This window comes from Alligator sinensis, unplaced genomic scaffold (assembly GCF_000455745.1).
Source record: "Alligator sinensis unplaced genomic scaffold, ASM45574v1 scaffold1200_1, whole genome shotgun sequence".
Taxonomy (NCBI): Eukaryota; Metazoa; Chordata; order Crocodylia; family Alligatoridae; genus Alligator; species Alligator sinensis.
This window is the reverse complement of record NW_005842772.1, coordinates 159,351-181,324: the sequence shown is the minus strand read 5'-3', so window position 1 is coordinate 181,324 and position 21,974 is coordinate 159,351. Positions and strand designations below refer to the sequence as shown.

At 48.9% G+C, this 21,974-nt stretch overlaps 1 protein-coding gene across 1 annotated transcript in view; it reads right to left on the bottom strand.

Moving 5' to 3' along the window:
• RPTOR (regulatory associated protein of MTOR complex 1) overlaps nucleotides 1-21,974 on the bottom strand; it is a gene marked incomplete at its 5' end in the record, with an annotated part of 215,924 nt that overhangs the window by 51,077 nt on the left and 142,873 nt on the right. The window contains 7 exons of the mRNA XM_025216909.1: nucleotides 5,057-5,215; nucleotides 5,658-5,798; nucleotides 7,351-7,468; nucleotides 11,673-11,813; nucleotides 12,971-13,162; nucleotides 13,808-13,873; nucleotides 15,434-15,508. Coding sequence (XP_025072694.1) covers nucleotides 5,057-5,215; nucleotides 5,658-5,798; nucleotides 7,351-7,468; nucleotides 11,673-11,813; nucleotides 12,971-13,162; nucleotides 13,808-13,873; nucleotides 15,434-15,508 — 892 coding nt within the window. The remainder of the gene's footprint in view (nucleotides 1-5,056; nucleotides 5,216-5,657; nucleotides 5,799-7,350; nucleotides 7,469-11,672; nucleotides 11,814-12,970; nucleotides 13,163-13,807; nucleotides 13,874-15,433; nucleotides 15,509-21,974) is intronic.

Below are 21,974 nucleotides of genomic sequence, written 5' to 3'. Positions count from 1 at the left end.
CTGCTGAACAAGCAACTGCTACCCAGTGGGACCTTCTACTGGGCAACCTGCGTGGAACAGCCTGTCACAGCTTTTCCTAACCTCTCCTAGCATGTGGGCTTCACGTAAGACTGCATCCTGGAAACTCATTCTGGGCCAGATAAAGGTGCAGCAATGTCCAGTTTGCCCCGCGGGACAAGCGAGCATGCCGATAAACCCTAGTACAGAGATCAACCAGATTCTAGACACAGTCTCACCCCATTTTGTGCCCATGCTGAGACCGCAGCTGGGCAACAGCAATACAGCACTGAAAACTGAGCGGGACAGCAGACAGGTGGCCTTGCTTGGTCTTCTCTTTCTATAGACCTAGTGTCAAATTTTGGCTTCGGCCGGAAGGGGAGATTCCCTCTCCTCCTCGGTTGTTTATATAGGTTTGCAATAAAGACAAGTCACTGCACAGTAAAGCAAGCAGCTGCTCAGGAGAGACCCAAGCAGAATGGAAATGATGGTGGAACTGTGCTGGTCTTTGCCTTGCTACAGGCCATTATAAGGCTTGCTCTCGTCAGCACTTGAATTAACCCTGAAAACAACTCCAAAATGACAGAGTGCTAAAAGACTGGGAAGAAACGTAGCAGACACTGCAGCAGCTGCCTGGGTAACAGCGCTGCGAAGGTTGCCTGAAGCCTGCTCAGCATTCTGCTTCCTGCGTGTTCGGCTGTGCTGGAAGTTACATAAGGGCCGCTGGGAAATCGGGATGGCTTGATTTCTTTTAAAGTTCATGAAAGAGGGGGAGTGGGGAGGCAGAGGGGAATCTATCAGTATTTCCAGCCCTACTGATAACGACCTCACCAATGACGCAGGCATGAAGAAAGAACCCCAAGACATCTTTTATATATCTAAGCATGATGAAAAAAGGGAAAAGGGACTTTGCCAGTGCAATTCCACATGCGCTGGAAAAGAACAGAGGGAATTTCTATAAAGGTTTCTCAGACTCATAGAGCTAGCGCTCGAAGACGTGTTCCCCTCTCCTGCTAGATTACATTCATTTTTTTCTCTGATGATAGCACTGGCGATCGCACCGACTCAAGCAAGTGCCACATCTGACGTAGCTCCTGGCAGAACTGGAACAACCCGAGTCAGCGCGATAATGACGGGGGTATGGGCAGCAGGAGGAGAGGTTCGATTTCACAGAGCGGACCACGACAAAAAACATCCACGAGATGCAATCAAAGCACCAGGCAAGTGGTGGGCTGTGCAATTTAAAACAACAGCTGAGCTGTGTAATTAGTCGGACCAATTCAAAGCCGGTTTAACGGACCTTGTAGGACAGATTTACAAAATGACTCTCGTCAGCAATGAACATAAGAAATAAACAGTGTTTCTTCAGTGATAACTTTGGCTTTGTTTGGGTACGCGCAGGGGCAGATCTGGGGGTCGGGAGCAGCATTGGTGCAATCGCACCCCCTTTTTGACTCCTGCTCTACACACCGGCAGCACGGAAGGAGTCCATTGACTTCCTGGCTCATTGTCATCTACCTGGCCCCTTCTAAGCCTATCGTTCCACAGGAGGTAACGACCCTCTCTCCTTTTTAACGGGCTGCATGTTCCACCTGTCCAGCCAGCCTTTGTTCTGCCCTGCTGCTGCCTTCATTGCTCCTGGAAAAGAAGCCCTGCAGACTGGTGATAACTCATTCCAAAGGAGTTCTATTCATTTTTGCTTCAATCTTAAATTGAATCAGACAGCCTAGGCCCCTAGCCTATTAGTAACGCTTCTTGTTGATGTTGAACTGGAGAAGAACAGGTGGTTTTATAAAGGATGATGTCCTTCACCATTTGCACCCCACTTTCAAAATTCAAGATCCACCCAGGAATACCGAGAACTCTCCATCCATTCAGCCACTGGCCATCAGGGCCACACAACTGGTTAAGAGCTTAGGCAGGTCACCTGGGTACCACGAGGGCACAGTTGTGCGGCACCCAAACCTGGGCACTGGTGTTTTTACTGAGGCCCTTTCCTTTGCCTGCTTCTGCTAGCTCCTTAAAGATACTGCAGTGATTCTAAGCCTTGATCTTGGGGGCGAGAGGCAGTCCATTCCCCACGTACCACAGCGGCAAACACTGACCACAAGCCCACCAGGCGTGCTGGTGTGGTTTGGACGGGAGACAACGGCTCCTGCTTGGGGCTGCATGCTTTTCCTGCGGTGAAAAGCAAGTTTTGAACTGACATACCCAATGAAAATACAGAGCCGAAATCTTTCACACGGAGCCCAGGGACTCTGATACACAATTCCCGTTAAAGTGAATCCCACCTGCTTTGTCGATGTATCCCATCATCTCCTTCACTTTTTCCCCCCAGTGCAAGAGACAGTCCTGGGAGACCAAGATTCAGATGGAGAAAAAAATCTAATATTCTCTGGGTTGTGTGAACTGTGCGTGGCAGCCTGCTCCTCCGAGATCAAACCCAAAGTGACGGCAAGTGGGGAACTAACATTTCTTGCAGACATCTCACAACTCGTAGGCTAGTCCCTGCACTTAGTCTGTCTCACAATAGGATGCCCTGGGGACCACTACCCTCCACGTGCCCCGAGACAGCTGGGATCCTTCAGGGAGTGCAGCAGAGTACTGCTTCTCATGACAGTGCTCGTAGTGAAGCAATGAATAACAAGCACCTTCCCCAAACACTGGCAGCAAAGGGACCTGGGGTGGAAATGGCCCAGGGTGGCTGCCAAACCCAGATTTCCGGCGGATATACGTAACGCAAATGGCACCACAGGCAAAATCAGCTGACGTTTCCCCACCCAAAAGAGATTCTCACAGTAGATCACAGGCCCTCCAACGCCCCACGAAATGCAGAGTGCAGATGGAGAGGCTCATGCCCTTAGAGGGGGGGATTTTCTGACCATAATTGCTACAAGCAGCATAAAAAGGGACCTTTACAGTTCACCATCATTCTCTCTCTCCCCACTCCCCTGACACAGCCTAGAGGATGCAAGACTGAGACCAGAGCAAGAAGTGAAGGTATGAAAAGAACTTGACCCTCCCACCCCAAACCACTTCTGGTTTAGAGGGCGGCCTGCCCAAAATAGCCTGGAGCATCAGCAGGTGCCCAGGGAGTGGGTTTAAAGCAAAAAGGAGGAGCTGCTGGTCCCAGCCTGTCCTGCCAGCTCAAGGCAGGGACACTACGACTCTGGCCCAGATCTACTACACAGTGGTGCACGGCCCTGCTAACGGGCTGCCGGAGCTGAAGCAATGCTGAGAAACCTTCCCTTTGGGAGCAGGTTGAGAGACTGCGATCCTTTCGCAAGAATGAAAAACCCCTGGCTTTAAACACGCAAATGCTGAAGGTAATGGGATTCTGTGTAAGTTATGAATTTTAAACACCTCTGTAAGCTGTGTCGTTTACTGCTGGATATGAGCTCTTCCCGATTGAATATGAATGAAGGAGGCTTTGGAGCACCGCTTTTTTGTTTTCTTAAGTTTCCCTCACTCATCTCCAGCTCATTCCTAGACTCTTTTTCAGCTAGGCTGTAAAGCTCTCCTGAGACGCACACAAACCATCGAGCAGGCAGCGGGAGTCTCTTGCAGAAGGGTGGGGACGAGCTTGTGACGAAGGAGGGAGCTGAGGTCCTAGTCTACTACGGGTGGAAGCACTCCAGCATGCCTGCGAGGCCTCCTCAGAAACGACCAGGGTCAACAGTCTGTGTCAAGGCTGTGGATTTTAACAACTGCACTTTATTAAGATGGAAAAGGAGCAATTTTGAACTGCCATGGGGGCCCTCAGCCCCCAGTTAATGATCAACTAGATCTGTTTATCAGTGTGATCCCCAAATCCTTCTGGTACTGGAGTGCAGCATGAAGGATTTTCATTCACCGGCCTGCTACATTTTTCACCCTACCCCCATGAGACCACAGGTGAGAGGGACTTTTCAAGGTGCGGGCATGACTGGGGGGCCCATATAACTCATATCCATGGATGGATCTGAGCCTTCCCTGTCATTTGTCTGACGTACAGCATCTTCTCCAGTCCGTGGGGCAAGGGGCTGTTTCCAACCTGGGTCACCTCCATGTTAGCTGGCTCTGTTGCTTTCTGTCACACTGGAACGGTTCTTAGCCCATTAGACAGCTGATGCTGAGTTAAAGAAAAATGCTGCTAGATCGACCAGGCATGCCTGGAAAATGCTATCAGAAAAAAATAGTCAAAGAGCTGAACTAGTCTACTGAAAAGCTTCCTACTCGGTTCTACAGAGGAAATGCTGGGTTGCATCTCCCATGCAAAATCAGCTGCGCGCTACAGGCACCAACATCTCTGTTCTGCACTATGGATATTAACTAAAGGGCCGAGGCTTCTGGGCAGAACAGGATAGTTTAGCGTTTGCTGTGAAGGAGATCAATAGACATGACAGCTGGTATTCCTACCTTTCCCAGAAGGAAGTAGTGCAGATGGGACTGGATGGAAAGGGATCAGTTCTGGTCCTCTTTGCCCAAAATGGACTTCTGCGAAGCACCAAACTTGGTCTGCTCTCTTGGCACCCAGGCAATTAAGACATGGCCCAGGGCTTCTCCTTTCTCATCTCAGTTTAAAACTGCACAGGCATGCACATACTCACCAGAAATATCAACTGGAAAAGGCCTGCCTGTAGACTACTGCAAATGGTGTAACAAACCAAGCACAACTTCCAACAAAATCAAAGGCGAGGTAGAAGCCAGTGGCAAGGAGCCCAGCTATCCTGTCCATGGAAACTGCAGTGGCTATAAGATCCTCAGGGGTGCTACCTTTCCACTGCAAAGCCTTAAAAGGAATCTCATCACAAAACACCTCCGTTTCTTTGCTTGTGGTCTCTCTCTTTTCTTTGATCCCGTTTCCCCAAACAGATCTTCAGGTTAAGTCCCCTCTTGCCCTTTCTCCATATAACCTGCTCAGGCTCAGTGCCAGCATTTACCCAACGTGAGAATTCTTGTTACGGTGCCACCTCCCGGAGCCACGCATCAGGGCTTTTTGCTGACCTGCAACGCTGTGGTCACAAGAGGGCAAACAAAGGAGGAGAAAAGGAGGAAAGGCAGGAGAGCCCTTGCTCACCTATCAGTGAATTCAGCGAGGAATAGGAGCTGACTCTTCTCATCTTGTCAATGGTCTCAAACGACAGGATGTACTCTTCGTTCTCAGGGCTGCCCAAGGTGCTGCTGGCGCTGCTGCTGGTGCTGAGATTCCCCGGAGAGAAGGCAACAGAGCTTCCGGCTGCCAAAAGGGAAGCAGACAGACATAAGAGCAAGTGCTAGCGACAGAACCATCAGCGCTCTGCTATCTGGGCACTGTTACCAACGCTGCGACATGCAATAGGTGAGGGGTAGGAAAAATATCTTCAAACCCTGCTTTCTGAACACTGGGCGTTCAAAAACAGGCTACGTGTCAGGTTCCAGGAATGATGCAGTCTGTAGAAAATCCCTGTGCCTCAGGAGGGTGCCCTGCTCAGTCTCCTGTAGCTTATAAAATTAATACTAATAAAGGCCGGGGATACACATATCTCCTTGTAGGATTGGCAGACGAATGCCCTGCCATAATGGTTAGTTGGCCCTTGATGCTTTTCAGGTGGCAGAATTTCAGAGCTGGCAAATGGACCAAATGAAATAAAACCTTGCACGAGGGAAGTGGTAAGAAAAAGAAACCAGAGTCCTCTTACGTTCTTCGTTCAAGCTGAGGTTCTGCAGAGACTTGTTCAGGTTCCTGGCTGTGGTGACCGCTCGGATGTTCCCATAGGAGCTGACTGACCGCAGTCGCGGAGTGCACGGACTATCTCGGACTGGCGTCAAGCTCCCACCCTCTGCAAAGGCAAAGTTTAGCAGTTGTGCACAGAATCACAAGGGAGCAGCCCCGCCACAGCAACATACTGTGATCAGAGGAAGCAATTCATTCAATTTAAGCAAACCACTGGTTTGAAGGATGCTCAGTTACTGCCATCTGTCCTGAAGTAGTGAGTAAAGACCAAGGGCTGGGGTGCCCACATCTCCCCTCCACACAAAGAACAAGGCCCCAAGTTCTTGGGCTCCAGTCCCATTAAATCCCATAAATTCAGCAGGACCAAGCCTTGTCCAGACAGCTAGGAGGAACAAGGTGCTTCTTTCCTCCAGGCCAGTGCTAGACCGGTGCCCACACCTGGTCCTAATGTCTTCTGTTGCTGGAGGTGCGGTCATGTAGAGGACACTTAAGCTATTAAGTCCCGATTGCATCTGTTCATTAACAATCTGGTGGCATTTTTTTCCGTAATAAAAGTTTATTAAACTCCTGACTTTTGGGCCACATTTCAGCTCTGGCTTTGACTCAACTCTTACCCCATGCCCTGAAGACCTGTAATTTCAACTGACCAAGCCACCCTTCACCTCTACTCCTAACCACCTGCGGATTGTGTCAAGGCTGCAGACCACTTAGGTCATTCCTTCACAGCCGTGCCTGCGTCTCAGTGATGCGAGCTCTGCTTACAGCATGCCCATTTGAAGCACACGCTGGGATCCTTCCGGATAATGAAAAGTGCTATATAATCGTAGGGGATGACTATTTTCTGCAGCTGAGGGAGGAATGTGGGGAAGCTGGTTTCTAATATGATTCATTGCTCCAGACAAAGGAACTATTAAATTACTCATTGCAGAGCGAGTACACATTCTCTCCTGCAAGCTCTTGTTGCAAAAGTCCTGTTATCCCTGATGATTTCCAATATATTTAATCTCTAAAAAATGAGAGGCCAGGACCAATTTCTCTAAGGGCCTTTTATTCTTCAAATGAAGCCAAATGCAGAAGGGTGAGAAGAAACAGCACATTAAGCACAAAGGGAGAGAGACAAATGAAAGGGCACAGGTACGCTCCAGGATGATACTGCAACGTGAAGTTCTCCGCTGTCTCACCTGATGCTTTCCAACAGCTCACAGCAGGATGAGCTCGCTGTAGAACAATGAGACTTCTCATTAGCAGCCTCAGCTCACGCAAGAGAGAAATCACCTGTTTAATATGCCGTGGGGCTGAAGATCAGCATCAGCTTCACCCCCTGCCTTGACAGCACACTTCAACCTCGAGCAGGATAAATCCCTGCCCAGGCCAGCTGGGAGTTCAGTCTGCAGGGTTCCTTAGCACGCCAGAAGCACGCCGCGGCCTTTTCAGATGGAGACCTGCCCGAGATGCTGCTCTGCAGGGCAATGCATCACTGCCAAACAGGCAGCAGGGCTGCCCACAGCATCACTAAACCGTATAGCCCTGCTGTTTGTCGGGCAGATCAGCATCTGAAAAAACAGCACCTGGCCATGCAGTCAATTCCCTTCGACTGAGGCTCTTGGGTACTTATAAGGATCACAGTTTCCCTGCCTATCAGAACTCAAAAGGCATACCTGTGGCAGCAGGAGAAGGCAGAGGGTAATTCTTCTCTTCTTCCATGAACTGCAAGGCAACAGTGCAGAAATTGCTCTCGTACTGAACCACGAGGTGACTCAAAGCCACCACCAGCTCCTGTGAGGGGGGCAGGAGGGAAGAAACAGACCCTGACCATCAGGTATGTCAAAAATCAAACAACTGACAGCAAGGAAGGGGAATTATTGACGGCTAGAGAACAAAGCGATCAACAAGCTATTCCAGAGGAATTCATCACGTAGACCCTGGGCTACCCGATACCAAGAACCAAAAATCAAAGCAGAGGGTATATTTTTCACGGCACATGCAGGGAGTATCTTTTATCATCAGAAACAATTTGCTCCATGCAGGAATGATCGCCTGACATGAAATTTACTGTTAGAAATAAAGCACAGCAGTCACATGGATCCCTGCCTAGAACCGATCTCCAGCAAAAGATAACGGCCGGCCGGCCAGCCGGGGGGGATGACATTGGGCGGAGAATTCTTGCCCTAGCCCTGGGCTTCAGTCGAGAGGCGCTGACGAGAGCCTCAGACCCAGCGCAAAGTCTACTCGAGTCTGTGAACCAGCAATTTAAACACTGCAGCTATAAGCCGCACATAAATATTCTTCCTTGATGTCTCTTTTAATGGCAAATGCTTCTCAGGACCAAATATGCTTGCATTCGGGGGTGAAGGGAAGGGACAACAGTGCAAATCCCTATTGTAAGACTTTCTCTTTTCCATTCGAAGGAAGGGGGGCAGTCTATGCCTCTGTATTTCCAAGCCACTCTGTAGATCTGAGACATTCATTTTTCATGGTGCTAAGTGCCGCAGAAATTCCTAGGTGCTTAGCACCGTGATGAATATAGAGGAGATATAACAGAGGCATCTGTCCCGCGAGACCTTGCTGTTATGCCAAAACCCTGCTGACTGAACTTGAGTCCTGTGGTGCATCATCTTAAATTGAACACCCCACCAGTCTGACAGATCCCCAAATAATCCTGCATTACAGAAAATTACCATACATTTTCACAGATTGCGCTTGTGAGCCTGTGACATCGCCCTGTTCCCCAAAGCAAAGGCTGCCACAGAGAAAAAAAACATTTCTCAGGTCACCTGCCAGCAAGACCAGAGCATTTGCTTCTTCTGCGATGCTTTTCACCGCTGCATGGTGCTGGAAAACAATACTGGCGTAGAGTTTGTTCTTAACGTGCTTCTAACAGAGGAGAGGGGCACAACGGCGTGGAGGATACCTCTGCTGGTCCGTGCACACTTCTCTCCAAAGCAGAGAGATTATACACAACGATCCCCCTTGGCCCTCCAGGGAGACGCGGCAAACGGATGGCAAAAGGGAAGAGCTTTGCGAATCCCCTGTCCTGAGCCAACATGACAAGAAGGAGCTTCTCTTCCGTGAGCATCTTTTTAGCTTTTAAAAACAAGGCAGAACAAAGTCCCTGTGCAACCAGCCCTCTGACAGAATTAATACCCATTTCTCACCTCAAGTGAGGATGAGGGCACTTTTTTCTACTTGGCTTGGAGAAGCATTGATTTTTCCTTCTTCCAGCGCGAGGATCCGAGCAAAGCCAAAGTGCTTGGTTTCAAAATGAATTCTTCACAACAAAGGTCTTTTACTCCTGGCCAGGCTCCCTGCTCCCCCCACTCTTTGATTCAGCCTGATATTGTCAGATTGATGTCGTGTCACGGAAAGTACCGAACTGGAGGCTAGGACACCGCGCTCTCCTCTCACGTACCGGCTGCTCCCCTGCCCACGAGACATGTGCTTCCTGCAGTGCAATAATGAATTGTGCTAAGGAGCAGGACACTTGCCCCCCACGGCAAAGGCTAAAGCACAGTCTGCTCACATGTGACATGCTGGAAGGAGCTGCTACCTGTGCTACAATCACTAGAAATCCCACCAAAGAGACACCAGTAATGGGCTGCTGGGGGGCATTGCAGAGCCACTGGGAAGCCAGCTCAACTGTACTCCTAACCTTGCTGACACGGTCAGGCCAGGGGAGGCAGCCAGGCACACCGCTCTCCTGGTACCGATGCTGGCTCTTAGGAGCAGCACTGCTTACCAGGCAATGGAGCGCCAATCCATTCCCGTGGTCTAGTGGGCTGAGAGAGGGGAGCCCTGAAGAGATGGTGGGGGAAGGCGTGACAAGGCTTGGACAGTCATGTAGGATCACGTTGGCAGCCATGCCAGACTGCTATCACCTTGCTGGGGTCATCTGATCCCAGCAGTCTTTCCTGCCCAAGGGCAGGGGGGCTGGACCCGATGATCTGTCAGGTCCCTTCCAGCCCCTAACAGCTATGAAACTATGACTGATATGAAGGGCTTGCGGTGGTTCCTGCTACCTCTTCAATGGCCTTCATCTCTAAAGTAGATGTTGATGTCTCTCCAAGAAGACATACATTGAAACGCAGTCACATCGCCACGTATTCTGAAGCATAAGATGTCCTCTTAGTGTTAGTTCAGCCCAGCCTCTGCTGTGCTACTGGTATCGCACTGAAACAAAACCAGAACACCTGAGCGCATCCCGCCAGGGACAGGCTGGCCGCCGGGTTGTGCCTGGAACAATCCAGAAGCCCAACAGGTAGCTCATGTGCACGTGTCGGATAATCGAGAAGAACCTGTAACCTTCAAGAGACAAGGGAGACGCTACTCAGTCGCTCTTACCGGCCCTCCTTCTGATTTCCGAAAGCAACGCAGTCTCTTTACTGAATGGAGACGTCATGTTTCCCTAGCCCATCCTGCATCCTCCCCTTGGGCTTCCGTACACTTCATGTTTCCAGTAACAGATTAATATTTAATATTTTATTTCAAACCCAAGGTCCTGTAATGTAAAACTTTGCTATCAAAACAGTAATAAACAGAAGAGCTTTACAGAGACAGACTGCAGCTCTCATGTCTGGAGGATGTAATGCAATCAGCCAGAATCCTTCGGAGTCCGGGTGCTAATGCGACTCCTCTCCTGGCTCTGTCCCTGCCACAGTACTGGCTTCAAACTCAGAGGATCAGTGTGCAAACAAAGAGATGCACTCTTGTTTCAGACATTTGCTTAAGGGAATGAGGTGGGTCAGGTGGACTCAGTGGTGCGTTATCAAATGGCAGATGTGTTCTGGTCTGAGCAATCCCATTTTAATACCTGATCTTTATTATTTGGTCATTAAGTTATACAGCGTGTTTTACGTACAACATTTTTTTTCTTCAAAAGGGATCCCTTGTATCAGACAGCAAATGAAATTCTATGCCTATTAAAACCAATTTGAGAGACTCCTCCGAGCCCAAGCGGGAAATGGGATTTTCTGACGTTCGGGGCAGATGGGAGATGGATCAGCGCTCAAGTGACGGTACTGGAATTACTAACGCTGAGAGGACGCACAGTCTTGGGCTCACAATCAAGTAAGCTCCTACCAGCCAGCACCCTTGTGGCTACTTGATGTTCGAAACCATGAGCTACGTGCCAGGCTAACTTGCTTTTCTTCAGAATGGCGAAAGCAGCTAACACTATTCTTCATGCTAGAAGCATGAGGCGGAGAGGAGACTGACATTTATATAAATCTCCCAGGAAATGAAGATGCAAAGTGATCAACACAAAAGGCCTTGGCACTCTGAACTGCGTGATGTACAAAGGCTCTGTACTTCCAGCAGAACCATCTGAATAGCTACAATACTCCAGAGCTGTTTGAAGGAGCCACTGGGGCAACCAAATTGCTCAGTAGGTTCTGGGTAATAACACAAGGCAAATGGAAAGGAGTGGGGGAAAGCACCGAGCAAGGGAGAAGGCCCATGTGTTTCCATTGGGCCATTACTGTCCTGTTGTAGATGGAGGTGCCCCTGTGGTCAGTCTCTCATATGCTAAAGGAAACTCTTCTCAGTGTTCCTCAGGGCGAGCCCATGGAAACAGATTACTGGGACAGAGAGAGCAAGCACACAGTAACATTGGTCTGACATTGTACAGATTCCACTTCAAGTAAATGGTGGGAGAGTCTAACGAGTCCAGGCAACTTTTTTGGCAGGGGGGGAGCAGGTATGTACACAGGTGGATGAGGGAGTTGGCTCTGAGCGCTCCCAGGGACCACCCGACTCCAATGCAGGTGACAAAACAAGGCAGTCTGTTCACCTGTAACCAGCAGCTAGAACCCTAAGATGTTCACCAGGGATGGCTGCGCCTGTGTGTTGCTGCTGAGTAGTAAAGTAAGCCTCTCTACAAGGCATCAAAAGACAGACCAAATAAATGCTTCCAAATCCACAAAGATGTCCACTTTGCATAGGATTTGCTGATCCTCCCACCTCCCGCTAAACCATCTTCCCGTACCTTTCTAACCATGGGGCTTCCGTCATTGATGAGCTGGGCCAGCATCATGGCCACATTGTGATCGATGGTGGTGGAGTGATCAGTCCGCTCAGCAGAGTTGCCCACAAATGTGCCCAGTGCAAAGACAGCAGCACAGCGCACCTGTAAGAGACCAAACATTACCCGTTGGCTTCCTACCTGGTCCTGGCTTCGCACTTCTCGCTGCAAGCTCTTACCCTGGAATCTCTCCAGAGCCAGGCTACTGAGTCAGGCAAATGGAGGGGGCAATGGGGGCTGAAGAGAAGCCCACCGTTAGAAGGGAAGAACAGATCCAACTGGCCACCTTCCAGCTTTGTGCAATTGGAAATACATTTCTCCTCCAAACACCTGCTGGCTTCCTCCTCGGTGACGTTTCAAAAGGCACTGGCTAGAACCTACTAATTAGCAGTGCAATGTGAACAGGGAGTTACTTTTGGACCAAAGTCCCCTTTGCACTAGAGTGCAAGGACAAAAGAAAAAGGTGCAGATGACTTAAAAAACAGGAAAAGGGGCAGGCTGACCCATCACACAGCAGACTGGGACCCAGTTTGTTCTCTGCAGCCTGCCTTGGCAGAAACTGGGAATGGTGTCAGTATTATCAGTTTCTGGAGGACGGGACTCCAAACTGAGCTCTGAACTCCTCCCTCTGGCAAAGTGACCAGAGGTGCTGATAAGCCATCTGCACTGTCCGCTGATTTTTTGCGAGACTCTTATCGCTGTGAATGGGGACAAGGGAAAGGAGGTGGCAGATACCTGGCATGGGGAGCATTAAATCACAGCAAGAATGTTTAATCACTACAGGCTGCTACTGCCCTTTATCTCCAGGCTTATTTCTCCCAGCAGTAATAAAACTCCCCTGGGGTCGCCGAGTCCCTGACAATCAGAGGGTGGCTCTGCTCAAGAGTCTCTCTTTCTGGGAGAATGCTTTCTATAAAGGCTAAACACATTCAATTAAAGTCGTAGTTTTACATCTCGCGGGCAACGCTTTTCAAACTCAGACCAAAGGGATTGAAAATGGGCTGAACAGACAGCAAGCCGTGTGGCACAACTTGGGGGCGGGAGGGTCTGAAATGGGAGGAAGCAAACAGGGAGGGAGCATCTGTAAACCCTGCATCCCAAATGACTGAGCGTCATGGCTTAGCCCCTAATCTGTGGAAATATCAAAGAGCTGCTGCTTGGAGCCAGACTTTGATACAATTGGGAGATTCCTTGAAGAAATTGGTTTTAAAATGGCTGGCGCTGCCCTTGCTCAGAACGTATGTATGCACGTAACACGGTACCTCTGGGATCGGGTCCGAGAGGAGGCTGTAGAGCTTCTCGTGCGCGCTGTCTCGCACGCCGCACCACCGGGCCGAGTCAAAGTTCTGCCAGATCCGCCCTAAGCAAATAGCCACCCACTGGCGCAGGAGAGGGTGCGGATCATTTAGCTGCTCCAGGCAGATGGCAATGAGGTTTCCTTGGAGGCAGGCTTCCTACAACACAGTTCAATACCATTCACTGAGACCAGCAGCTTCTGATTCCGTCAATAAAAGCCAAGTTATGTCGAGACAGGGGAACTATGGGATGACAAAATTCCTTTAGGGTGAGGTGCTGCTCTAGCAAAATACAATCTGAGATGTTTTGCACGTGGGTCTTATAAGGATCGGGAGAGGTCAGCTATGTACTGTTATGAAGCAAAATAATTAACAACATCCAAAAGGCTTCCTACCCCTCAGCAAACTTGCCTTTCCCTCAGTGGAAACACACCTGGCACCTGGAAGAGTCCCGAGGTTTATGGCTCACTCAACTGCTTGGCTTCCTACCCCTGCCCAAGACTTACAGCAAAACCTCCCTGCTTCCAGCTAATGAGAACTGGGCAGGATTCCATTCATAATGTCCTGGCAGCGGTTGCTGCCAAATGAAGCTTCCCCCTAACCCCACTTCTGGGCAGAGATCGTCTCTGTTGCACATCCAGGACAACTGTGTGGATGTGAGAGGGTGGGTGGAGACACTGGACTAGAAATCTACCTTCCCGCTCCCTCCTTCCAGCCCTGTGGTATGCTCTGATGCAAGCCCGACTACGGTGTAGAGGAGGGCAAAAGAGAGGCAAGGGATGGATGAAGGCTGCTGGGACTCACCTGCCCTGTATTGTAGTTGTTGACAATCACAGCCAGAATGAAAGCGGTCATTGTTCTGTGTTCAGCCTTAAAAGCAAAACAGCGTACGGTTCATTTTTTTCTTGAAAACAAGATGAAGAGTCATTATGTTGCTGCAGAGCTTGCAAGGAGATCCCCGCCTAGCCTTCTGGAGCTGTTTGGTGCAAGTCCCCTAAAACCCACACTAACCTGAGAGCCCACAAGCTTAGTGCAGGGTTCTAGCTCCTTAATGGCAAGGGGCTGGGACAAGGCAAGAAAGTCTACCCCTCCCTCCTTGCCCACCTCAATGCTTAGAAGAGAAAGAGTGGCAGGCACCTGCTGGCTGGCTGTGTCTGTCTGTCTGACTGAGTCTAGCTGCCTTTTGGGAGACAGACATTTCAATGACAATTCTGCCAGGAAATGCAGCCAGCTGTAATGCTGCATGGATGGCAAAGCTGAAGCCAGAGATTCGGGGAACTCTAGGGAAGGAAAATCTCTCTCCTGAGGAGGGTGGTGAAGCACTGGAACAGGTCACCCAGAGAGGTGGTGGACTCTCCATCCTTGGAGGTGTTTAAGGCCCAGCTAGACAAAGCCTTGTCTGGGATGATGTAGTTGGGGCTGGTCCTGCTTGGAGCAGGGGGCTGCACTAGACATGACCTCCTGAGCTCCCTTCAACCCTCCTTGTCTATGATTCTATTAAATGTTCAGGGCCTTAAAAACAGTTGAACTGTGTGTGTTTGGGTTGGGGGTTTATTATTGTTATTAAAATACACTGTGCCAAAAATCTCAAACATAAATAAGATAGGCATGTGCAAAAAAAATACCCCCCAAAACACTGTTCAGAAAGTGCCTGCTCACTCACGTGTGGTTAGCTGCAGCTCTGAATTGCCTGGTTTACTTATGTCCTCTAGCTGGCAGGAAAGCCATTTCATGTTGTATTATTTTACTTTTCTCTCTCTTTATTTCTTTAAGGATAAGCAGGGCAATGATAAGAGCAATGTTTTTGTGTGATTCCATTGCATTTCACTCTATTTTGTATGCCACTGTATTTTTCATTCAGATTCAGGATTTCTACAGCTTTCGTGCAGAAAATCCAGTGGCCTATTTAGGTAATGCTAATGACAGCTGTGTACTTTTATCACTGTAGAAACCAGGGGAAAATAGTCCCTGGTGTACTGTTTCTGGAGGGGACATAGGAATATCTACAGCAGAAAGCTACAAAATAGTGTTTTGTCAGAGGCAGGTAAAGAAGTTACAGTGAAATTAGACAGCTTTTCAATCCATTTATCAGGGCACCTGCAGCTGCCACATCAGTTCAGATTAAATAAATAGAGTAAAGTAAAATAATTTCTGTTTAAAAGATTACCCCCCAATAAAAAGTACTAAAGACCCACTGACTTCTGCAAACTTGTCCAACTGCAAAGTGTCTCCCATGGGACCCTGCGTTACCGATTTCAATTTTCCCTGCGGCCAACTATGCGGCCCTCAGTGCTGCTCCGTGGTAAGGCAGAGGGTGTCACTAGAGAAGACATCTCGGCCAAGAGCACCAACCACATCACAACAGCAGCACATAAGGCAAGACAGACTAAGCAAATGTAAATGAGTCTGAAAACGATGATTTGTCCTTACTGGCATGTAGGGATCTGCCAAGACCGAAAGGAAATATTTGTGACCGTTGTCCTTCACAAGGTCAGCTTGGCACGACTGTAAAATGAGACACAGAGAGGGAAAAACAATTGAATACAATAACCGGGAATGGATTATTTTTGCCTCTGTTGATTTATGAATATTTCATGTCCTAATCATTTTCCTCAAACCCAAACTTCATCTGCCAAAGAGAAGCAGGAGCAAGTTCTTCTGTCAGGACTGCAGCCAAACCTGACCTGCTAGGAAGAGGTGACGGGGCGCTGCAACGGCTAAAGCAAACGGCCCGTGTTACTCGGAGCCTGAATGAAATACAAACTGCAGATGTGCCCTCCGGTTCTCAGGAGCGCTCGGGAGAGAAATAGCACATGCCGAGTTAATCCTGACCTCTTCTTGTTCTGCAGCGTGCCCTCACCCTGGTATTTAAGAGACACTACAGGGAAAACAGGAGGAATTGGATGAATCAGGTTTGTGACATTTACAAAAGTAAAAAAAAAAAAAGAAAGAAAATGACATGTCTTAAAAGTCTCTGGTCTAATTCTCCACCTGGTTTTCTGACGGTTGCTATCTCTGGTCCACTGGTTAGGTGACAGACAAGAGGCAAGTTGCCCTACGCAGGTAAGATTTGCTGGTAACGGTTACCTATCACCTTCTCTATGTGAAGCTGAATTTTGGTCTCTGCAGCTAGTATAAAATCCTGGCCAAATGCCTCAGGCTCCCCAGATCCTCAGGCAGACATGGGGGCAGCTGCCCAGCACTTCCACCTCAAGGTACATCCTCTTCGCAGACTAACTGCCCTGGCTGGGAGGAAGGCTTGTGTGCTTGTATCCAGAGTCTGTTTTAGTGCTCCTGACTGGCAAGCATCTGGTGTGTGGGCACTCTGCATGCTCTCCCCAGGTATCCCTCCACAACCACCACAAATGGCAGCCAGGGATCCTCCTGACTTTCCATTCATGTCGCTCTAACGAGCAGAGACTGCTGATAACGACCCCCTGTCTGACAGCTGGGAATTACGAATAAATGTCTTTAAGGAGCTACAGCATAAGGCAGGTAGGGTGCACCTAACAGACTAGAGATCAGGTGAGCACGCTGCTCCCAAAAGGTGCTAGACTAGCAGTCCTGGGGCCGAAGTTCCCAATCTGCCCACTGCACAGTTCTCTTGCAGCGACCTGCATGGATGGGCTGTTGCTTAGCTGGAGATGTTATGTGCAAGGGGTGGGAGACAGTGCATTTGTCATGTTCTGTTCATAGTTTCATAGCAGCTAGGGTTGGGAGGGACCTGATCAGATCATCTAGCCTGACCCCCTGCCACAGGCAGGAATGAATGCTGGGTTCACAAGACCCCAGACAGGTGATCCTCCAACCTCCTCTTGAATTTGCCCAAGGTAGGGGCGAGGACCACTTCCCTGGGAAGTTGGTTCCAGATTTTGGCCACCCTAACTGTAAAATATTGCCTTCTGCTCTCCAACCTAAACCTGTTCTCCATCAGCTTATGACCATTGTTCCTCGTCAACCCCAGGTGGTGCTGGGGAGAAAAGGGCTCTGCCTATTTGCTGTTGATCCCCCCCGATGAGCTTGTAGGCGGTCACCAGGTCCCCCCTCAGCCTCCTCTTGCTGAGGCTGAACAGGTTCAGGTCCTTCAGTCTCTCCTCGTAGGGCCTGTCCTGCTGCCCTCTCACCAAGCGGGTGGCCCTCCTCTGACCCCTCTCCAGGCTGGCCACATCCCTTTTGAAGTGCAGCGCCCAGTACTGGACGCAGTACTCCAGCTGCGGCCTGACCACAGTCGCACAGAGGGGGCGGGTCACCTCTCCGGGCCGGCTTGAGATGCACCTTTGGATGCACGACAAGGTGTGGCTGGCCTTGCTGGCTGCGGTCTGGCATTGGCGGCTCATGTTCATCTTGGAGACAATAATGACTCCAAGATCCCTTTCCGCCTCTGTGCTTTCAAGAAGGGAACTCCCCAGCCTGTATGTGTGCTGTGGATTCCTTCTCCCCAGGTGCAGCACCCTGCATTTGTCTACATTGAACCCCACCCTATTCTCGTCTGCCCACTTTTGTAGTCTGTCTAAATCTAGTTGCAGCCTCTCTCTCCCTTCAAGTGTGTTCACCTCGCCCCACATCTTAGTGTCATCAGCAAATTTGGACAGCGTGCTTTCTCTGATCTGGGGCTGGAACACAATTTGAAAGGCGACTTAATCGCACCTACATGGGCAAAACCAAACTGTGCCAGTGTGGATGAGATGCTAGCATGTTCTAACATGATCTCAGGACATGTAATAAAAACAGCTTGCTAGGTAAACCTCACTACCGCTGTGGGCAGCACAACGCACAGCATGCAGGGGTCTTCAGGGAACAGCATTTAGAGGAGATGCATGTGGCCTGGATTCAATTGCTCATAACCCACACCAGAAACTAGGTTTTCTTTTTGCTGTCATACCCTCTCGAGTTGCAGGTATGACATATTAGGGTCATGCTAAAAGAATACATGGTACGAAAGCAAAAATTTGAGGGGAAAATTTGACATGGCTTTCAACTCCCGTCGTGGCTGTGATTCTGATTCACAGTAGAGACAGGGTCATGCATATTTAACCAGGAATGGAGGGTAAAGAAGGAAAACTAATTGTTGAAAGGATGGGGCAGGAAAGACAGAGATGCAAGAGAATATTTCATTGCTGAAGCAACTAAAGATGCTGCTTGCAGCAGACCAAAGAGCAGAGCAGCTGAATCAATGCCAAACTGAGCAAGAAGTCTGCCTGACTTTTCCTATACTGCTGCACAAGGAGGATGGCTGGTTTCCTTGTCTGCATCCTTTTTAGCTTTCATGGTGCTGCCCCATAAAAAAGCCAGTCTTCCCTCCCCGGTGTGCAAGCAAACAGATGCCAGCTCAGAAGAGACTGTCCCTCTTCACAGTGCCTGTTCTCAATACCAGGCAGTCATCTGAGGCTACAGGCAGGAAGGCAGATCACAGCTCCAAACACGCACTTTGCTAATATGTTCTCTAAGTGGTGCCCGAGAACAATATTAATATACAGTGTCAATAATGTCTCTCCTTCAAGGAATCAGCATCCTGTACTAGAGAACAATCCTGGAACATGAACAAAAGTGTGGCAGGGTAGATGCGAAAGTTAGCATCTGCGTGAAGTAAAAAGCTTCCAGTTCTAGAAGAGGGACCAAAGTGTAGTTAAGCTATTTCCACTGATCTTAGCACCCAATACTACGGTACAAGAACTGGGCGCAGGCGATGCAGCACGAGCATGGTGCGTAGCCCTTCAAGCTGTCTGAATATAGAGCCTGTAACTGCATAAAGTTCTCCCGCGGGAACACCCGCCTGGAACATCTGTACTGGCCACGGGGTGCCACTGCTCCCCACCCAGCCCACTAGCAGACGGGACACGCCTGGCAGCTAGATACATGCTATTTAAAGGGTCAAAACTCACAGCTTTAAAAAGCATCTCAGACTTCCACACTGTCCTTGCTAATGCCATATTTTCTCCATTTTACAGGTACTGAATTTGGGCTGTATTGTTTTACGCAGAACTTGAATGAACTGCACTTGCCATCTTCCCGTTTGTTTGCGGGGTCAGTGACTATGATGTCATCAGTAACGCCGTTACCATTAGGTCACAGTTCACTGGTCAACTCGGGTGGTCTCTGCTGGCTGCAGATTCCAGCAGCTGAGCACTGTTTTGCTTTGGTCTCGTCTGCAGATCTTTTGCCCTGACGCTTGTCACTGATTATGGTGGGGAACTTTTAAGCAAGATATTTAAGATGCAGAAAATGCCGTGCATGAAATGATACCAGTTTAGCGCAGGGAGGGCTCTTGGCCTGACTGTCTCTGCAGGGACCCTTTACTTCCCTTTTTATTGCTGTTCATATGTTGCAGCAGGCCACACCAATCCTCCACTTAATGCTTTGGGCACCTATGAAAGGCAGGCTCAGAGCCATCACCTGATCCATGCGCTGTGCAGCACAGCAGGTGGACTGGCTGGAAACACTCCAACACAACCCAGCCCTGCATAGCTAGTCATCTCTGAACATCTCAGTGAGAAATGCCTGCATACAGGCAGGATTAAAACAAGTGGATTCGACTGCTGCAGAGTTTATTAAGCACACCCACATATGCCTTTGTTTAGAAGACCCACTTCCATCAACTCCGTTTGCTTTTCCCTGAAGCTCGCATGACAATGGTACAACTCTTAAACAGGGCAGTTACTAATCAGGGCATCTTCTGAACAAAGATGCATGCCATACGGTGCACACACATCAGAACACACACCCACTCATCCTTGCCTGTATTCATTCAGACTACTTCCTTGGCTTCAGTGCTCCTGCATGGAGGGAGAAAGCAAAACAGGAATAAAAACAGAGCTGTGTATTTTGCTGTTCAGAGCACTAGGTCCAAACAAGTGCGAGGAAGAATGAAAGGAGTCTCTGGTAAGCTATTCCTGCCCCTGCCCCTATCCAAATGCAAACAGTGTAAAGCAATTAGCTGAACTCTGGCTCTGGTAGCAGCCCTCATCTCCACAGTTCCTGCAACTACAGCATGATGCACATAGAGTAGAAGTGACATGAAGAAGATGGTGCTGCTCAAATCAGACTGCGTAGGAAGTTTCTCTGGGAAAATGTTTGAAAATATGTACGTGTTCTTACATGGTAGGAGCGCTGGCCTCTGCCTGGATGATTGATGTAACACCTACCCACATAAGAGAGCTGATCCAGCTAGAAACATGCCCAGTATGGGGATCTAATCAAGGCTGGCCCAGTCACTCACTCGCACACACACTCACACTCATTCCTGCTGTACTCTAACACTGCAGCAGTCGTGATTCAATGCAGTCTAACAATTAATCACTGCATCCATCTTTTAGTCAGCAGGATGAAAAACAGCCTCTCATGATTGCCTTCAGCAGCTGAGATGATACTCTCTCTTATTTTCGCAAGGCATACCCCTGCAGTCGTCACTTCCCTCATAAATCTTACAAACCAGCTCTCTCTGAAAGCATCATGTCCACCTGGGAGAGGATGCCTCACAGCTGAGGTATTATGATACAGGCTGCTGTACCGCCGGATCAACTAGGAGAGCACATTCCCGCTTCCCTCCTTCATTTCTGTCGTGAAGGTACTGGCTTTGCACTTCGTGCTGTTGCATTTAATCCTCTGGGAGCGAAAAAGGGTGGGGAAGGGAAACATGGTCTGGAAAGTTATGTGGTTCTGAATACATAATGCAGGCATAGTCAGCATACAGCTTTTTATTCCTCTTAGCAACCCAAAGATGTCTCAAGCATATTTGAGCATGTCTCTGGCCAACTGGGACTGGAAAGCTGTGTCTAGACTTATTTTTAAAACAGCTCATGACATAGGCCAGAGCCCTTTAGCCTCTGATAAACACGAATCTTTGCTTCTATTGTGGCATGTGTCAATTAAGCGAATCCTACAATATCCCTATATTCTCCTGTACACAGTATCTGGGGCAGAAGCTTTAGCTTCCTAGAGTAGCTTGAAAATTAATAACTTCCGTGCTTTCCGCCATCCAAGAGCCTACTAAGATGTTAACTAAAAGATATTTACAGAACTAAACATGACAACATTAGCTCAGGAGTGAAGAAAGTCTCAGCGCACCCAGTAACCTTCCCGATAATGAAACCAGAGCAGATAATGAAAATCTGGAACCAATGCCAAAATCAGGAAGGATTCTGATTTAAAAGGAAATTCAGGAGATTTTTATATCAGCTAATAACCATGCCTGAGATTAATTGTGGGTATCAGTGTTGCTAATTACATACTGAACTACTGCTCACACCCACAATCCAAGGAGCTGCATGCATAAGAGCAGTTTCACCTGCAATTACTTGCCTTCTCAATTACTTGTATTAACAAAATTATGAGTCCCAGTTACAGCCGTCTTCAAAAATCTGGCCCCAAGTTTCAGGCCAAGTCCTGAAGGATGCCAAAGAGCTACTAGTGCGTGTCCTGAGGGGAAGAGCAGTGCAGCGTCCGGGGCCTTCTGTAGAAGCAGTGCAATGTCCTGCCCTCTCTGGACTGGTCAAGGCTGTGAAGCCCAGCACTTTCAGGTTTTGTGACAGCACAGAGAAGAGGACAGGACTAGATTGTGAGTAACATTTGTAGCTAAGCTCTCCAAAATACCTAGTTTTTGAGATACTAGTTATGGGGGGCTGTTCTAGTTCTGGAAGGGACATGTCCTGGCCAAATCAAGTTTCACACCAAGTAATACACATCTGTGTGTTTTGAACGTAGAGTGCGCATGCCCATCACCAAGGACTGAGCCATGAGATCTAGCAGGCACTGACCCCCGCACTTCTAAATCTCGGGTCCCCCTTGTACACAAACATGGCCGGACCTGGAATTTCTTCCAATCACCACGACGTTTCAGCGTGCCTGATGAACAAGGACAGGAGTTGCTTCACTCCAGGCAGACGGGAATAGCTTCTTCAATGAACTGCTGTTTGCTTGCAAAAAATCAAGTGAACAAGCAGGTAAGCCAATGAGCCATTTCATATCAGGCTTG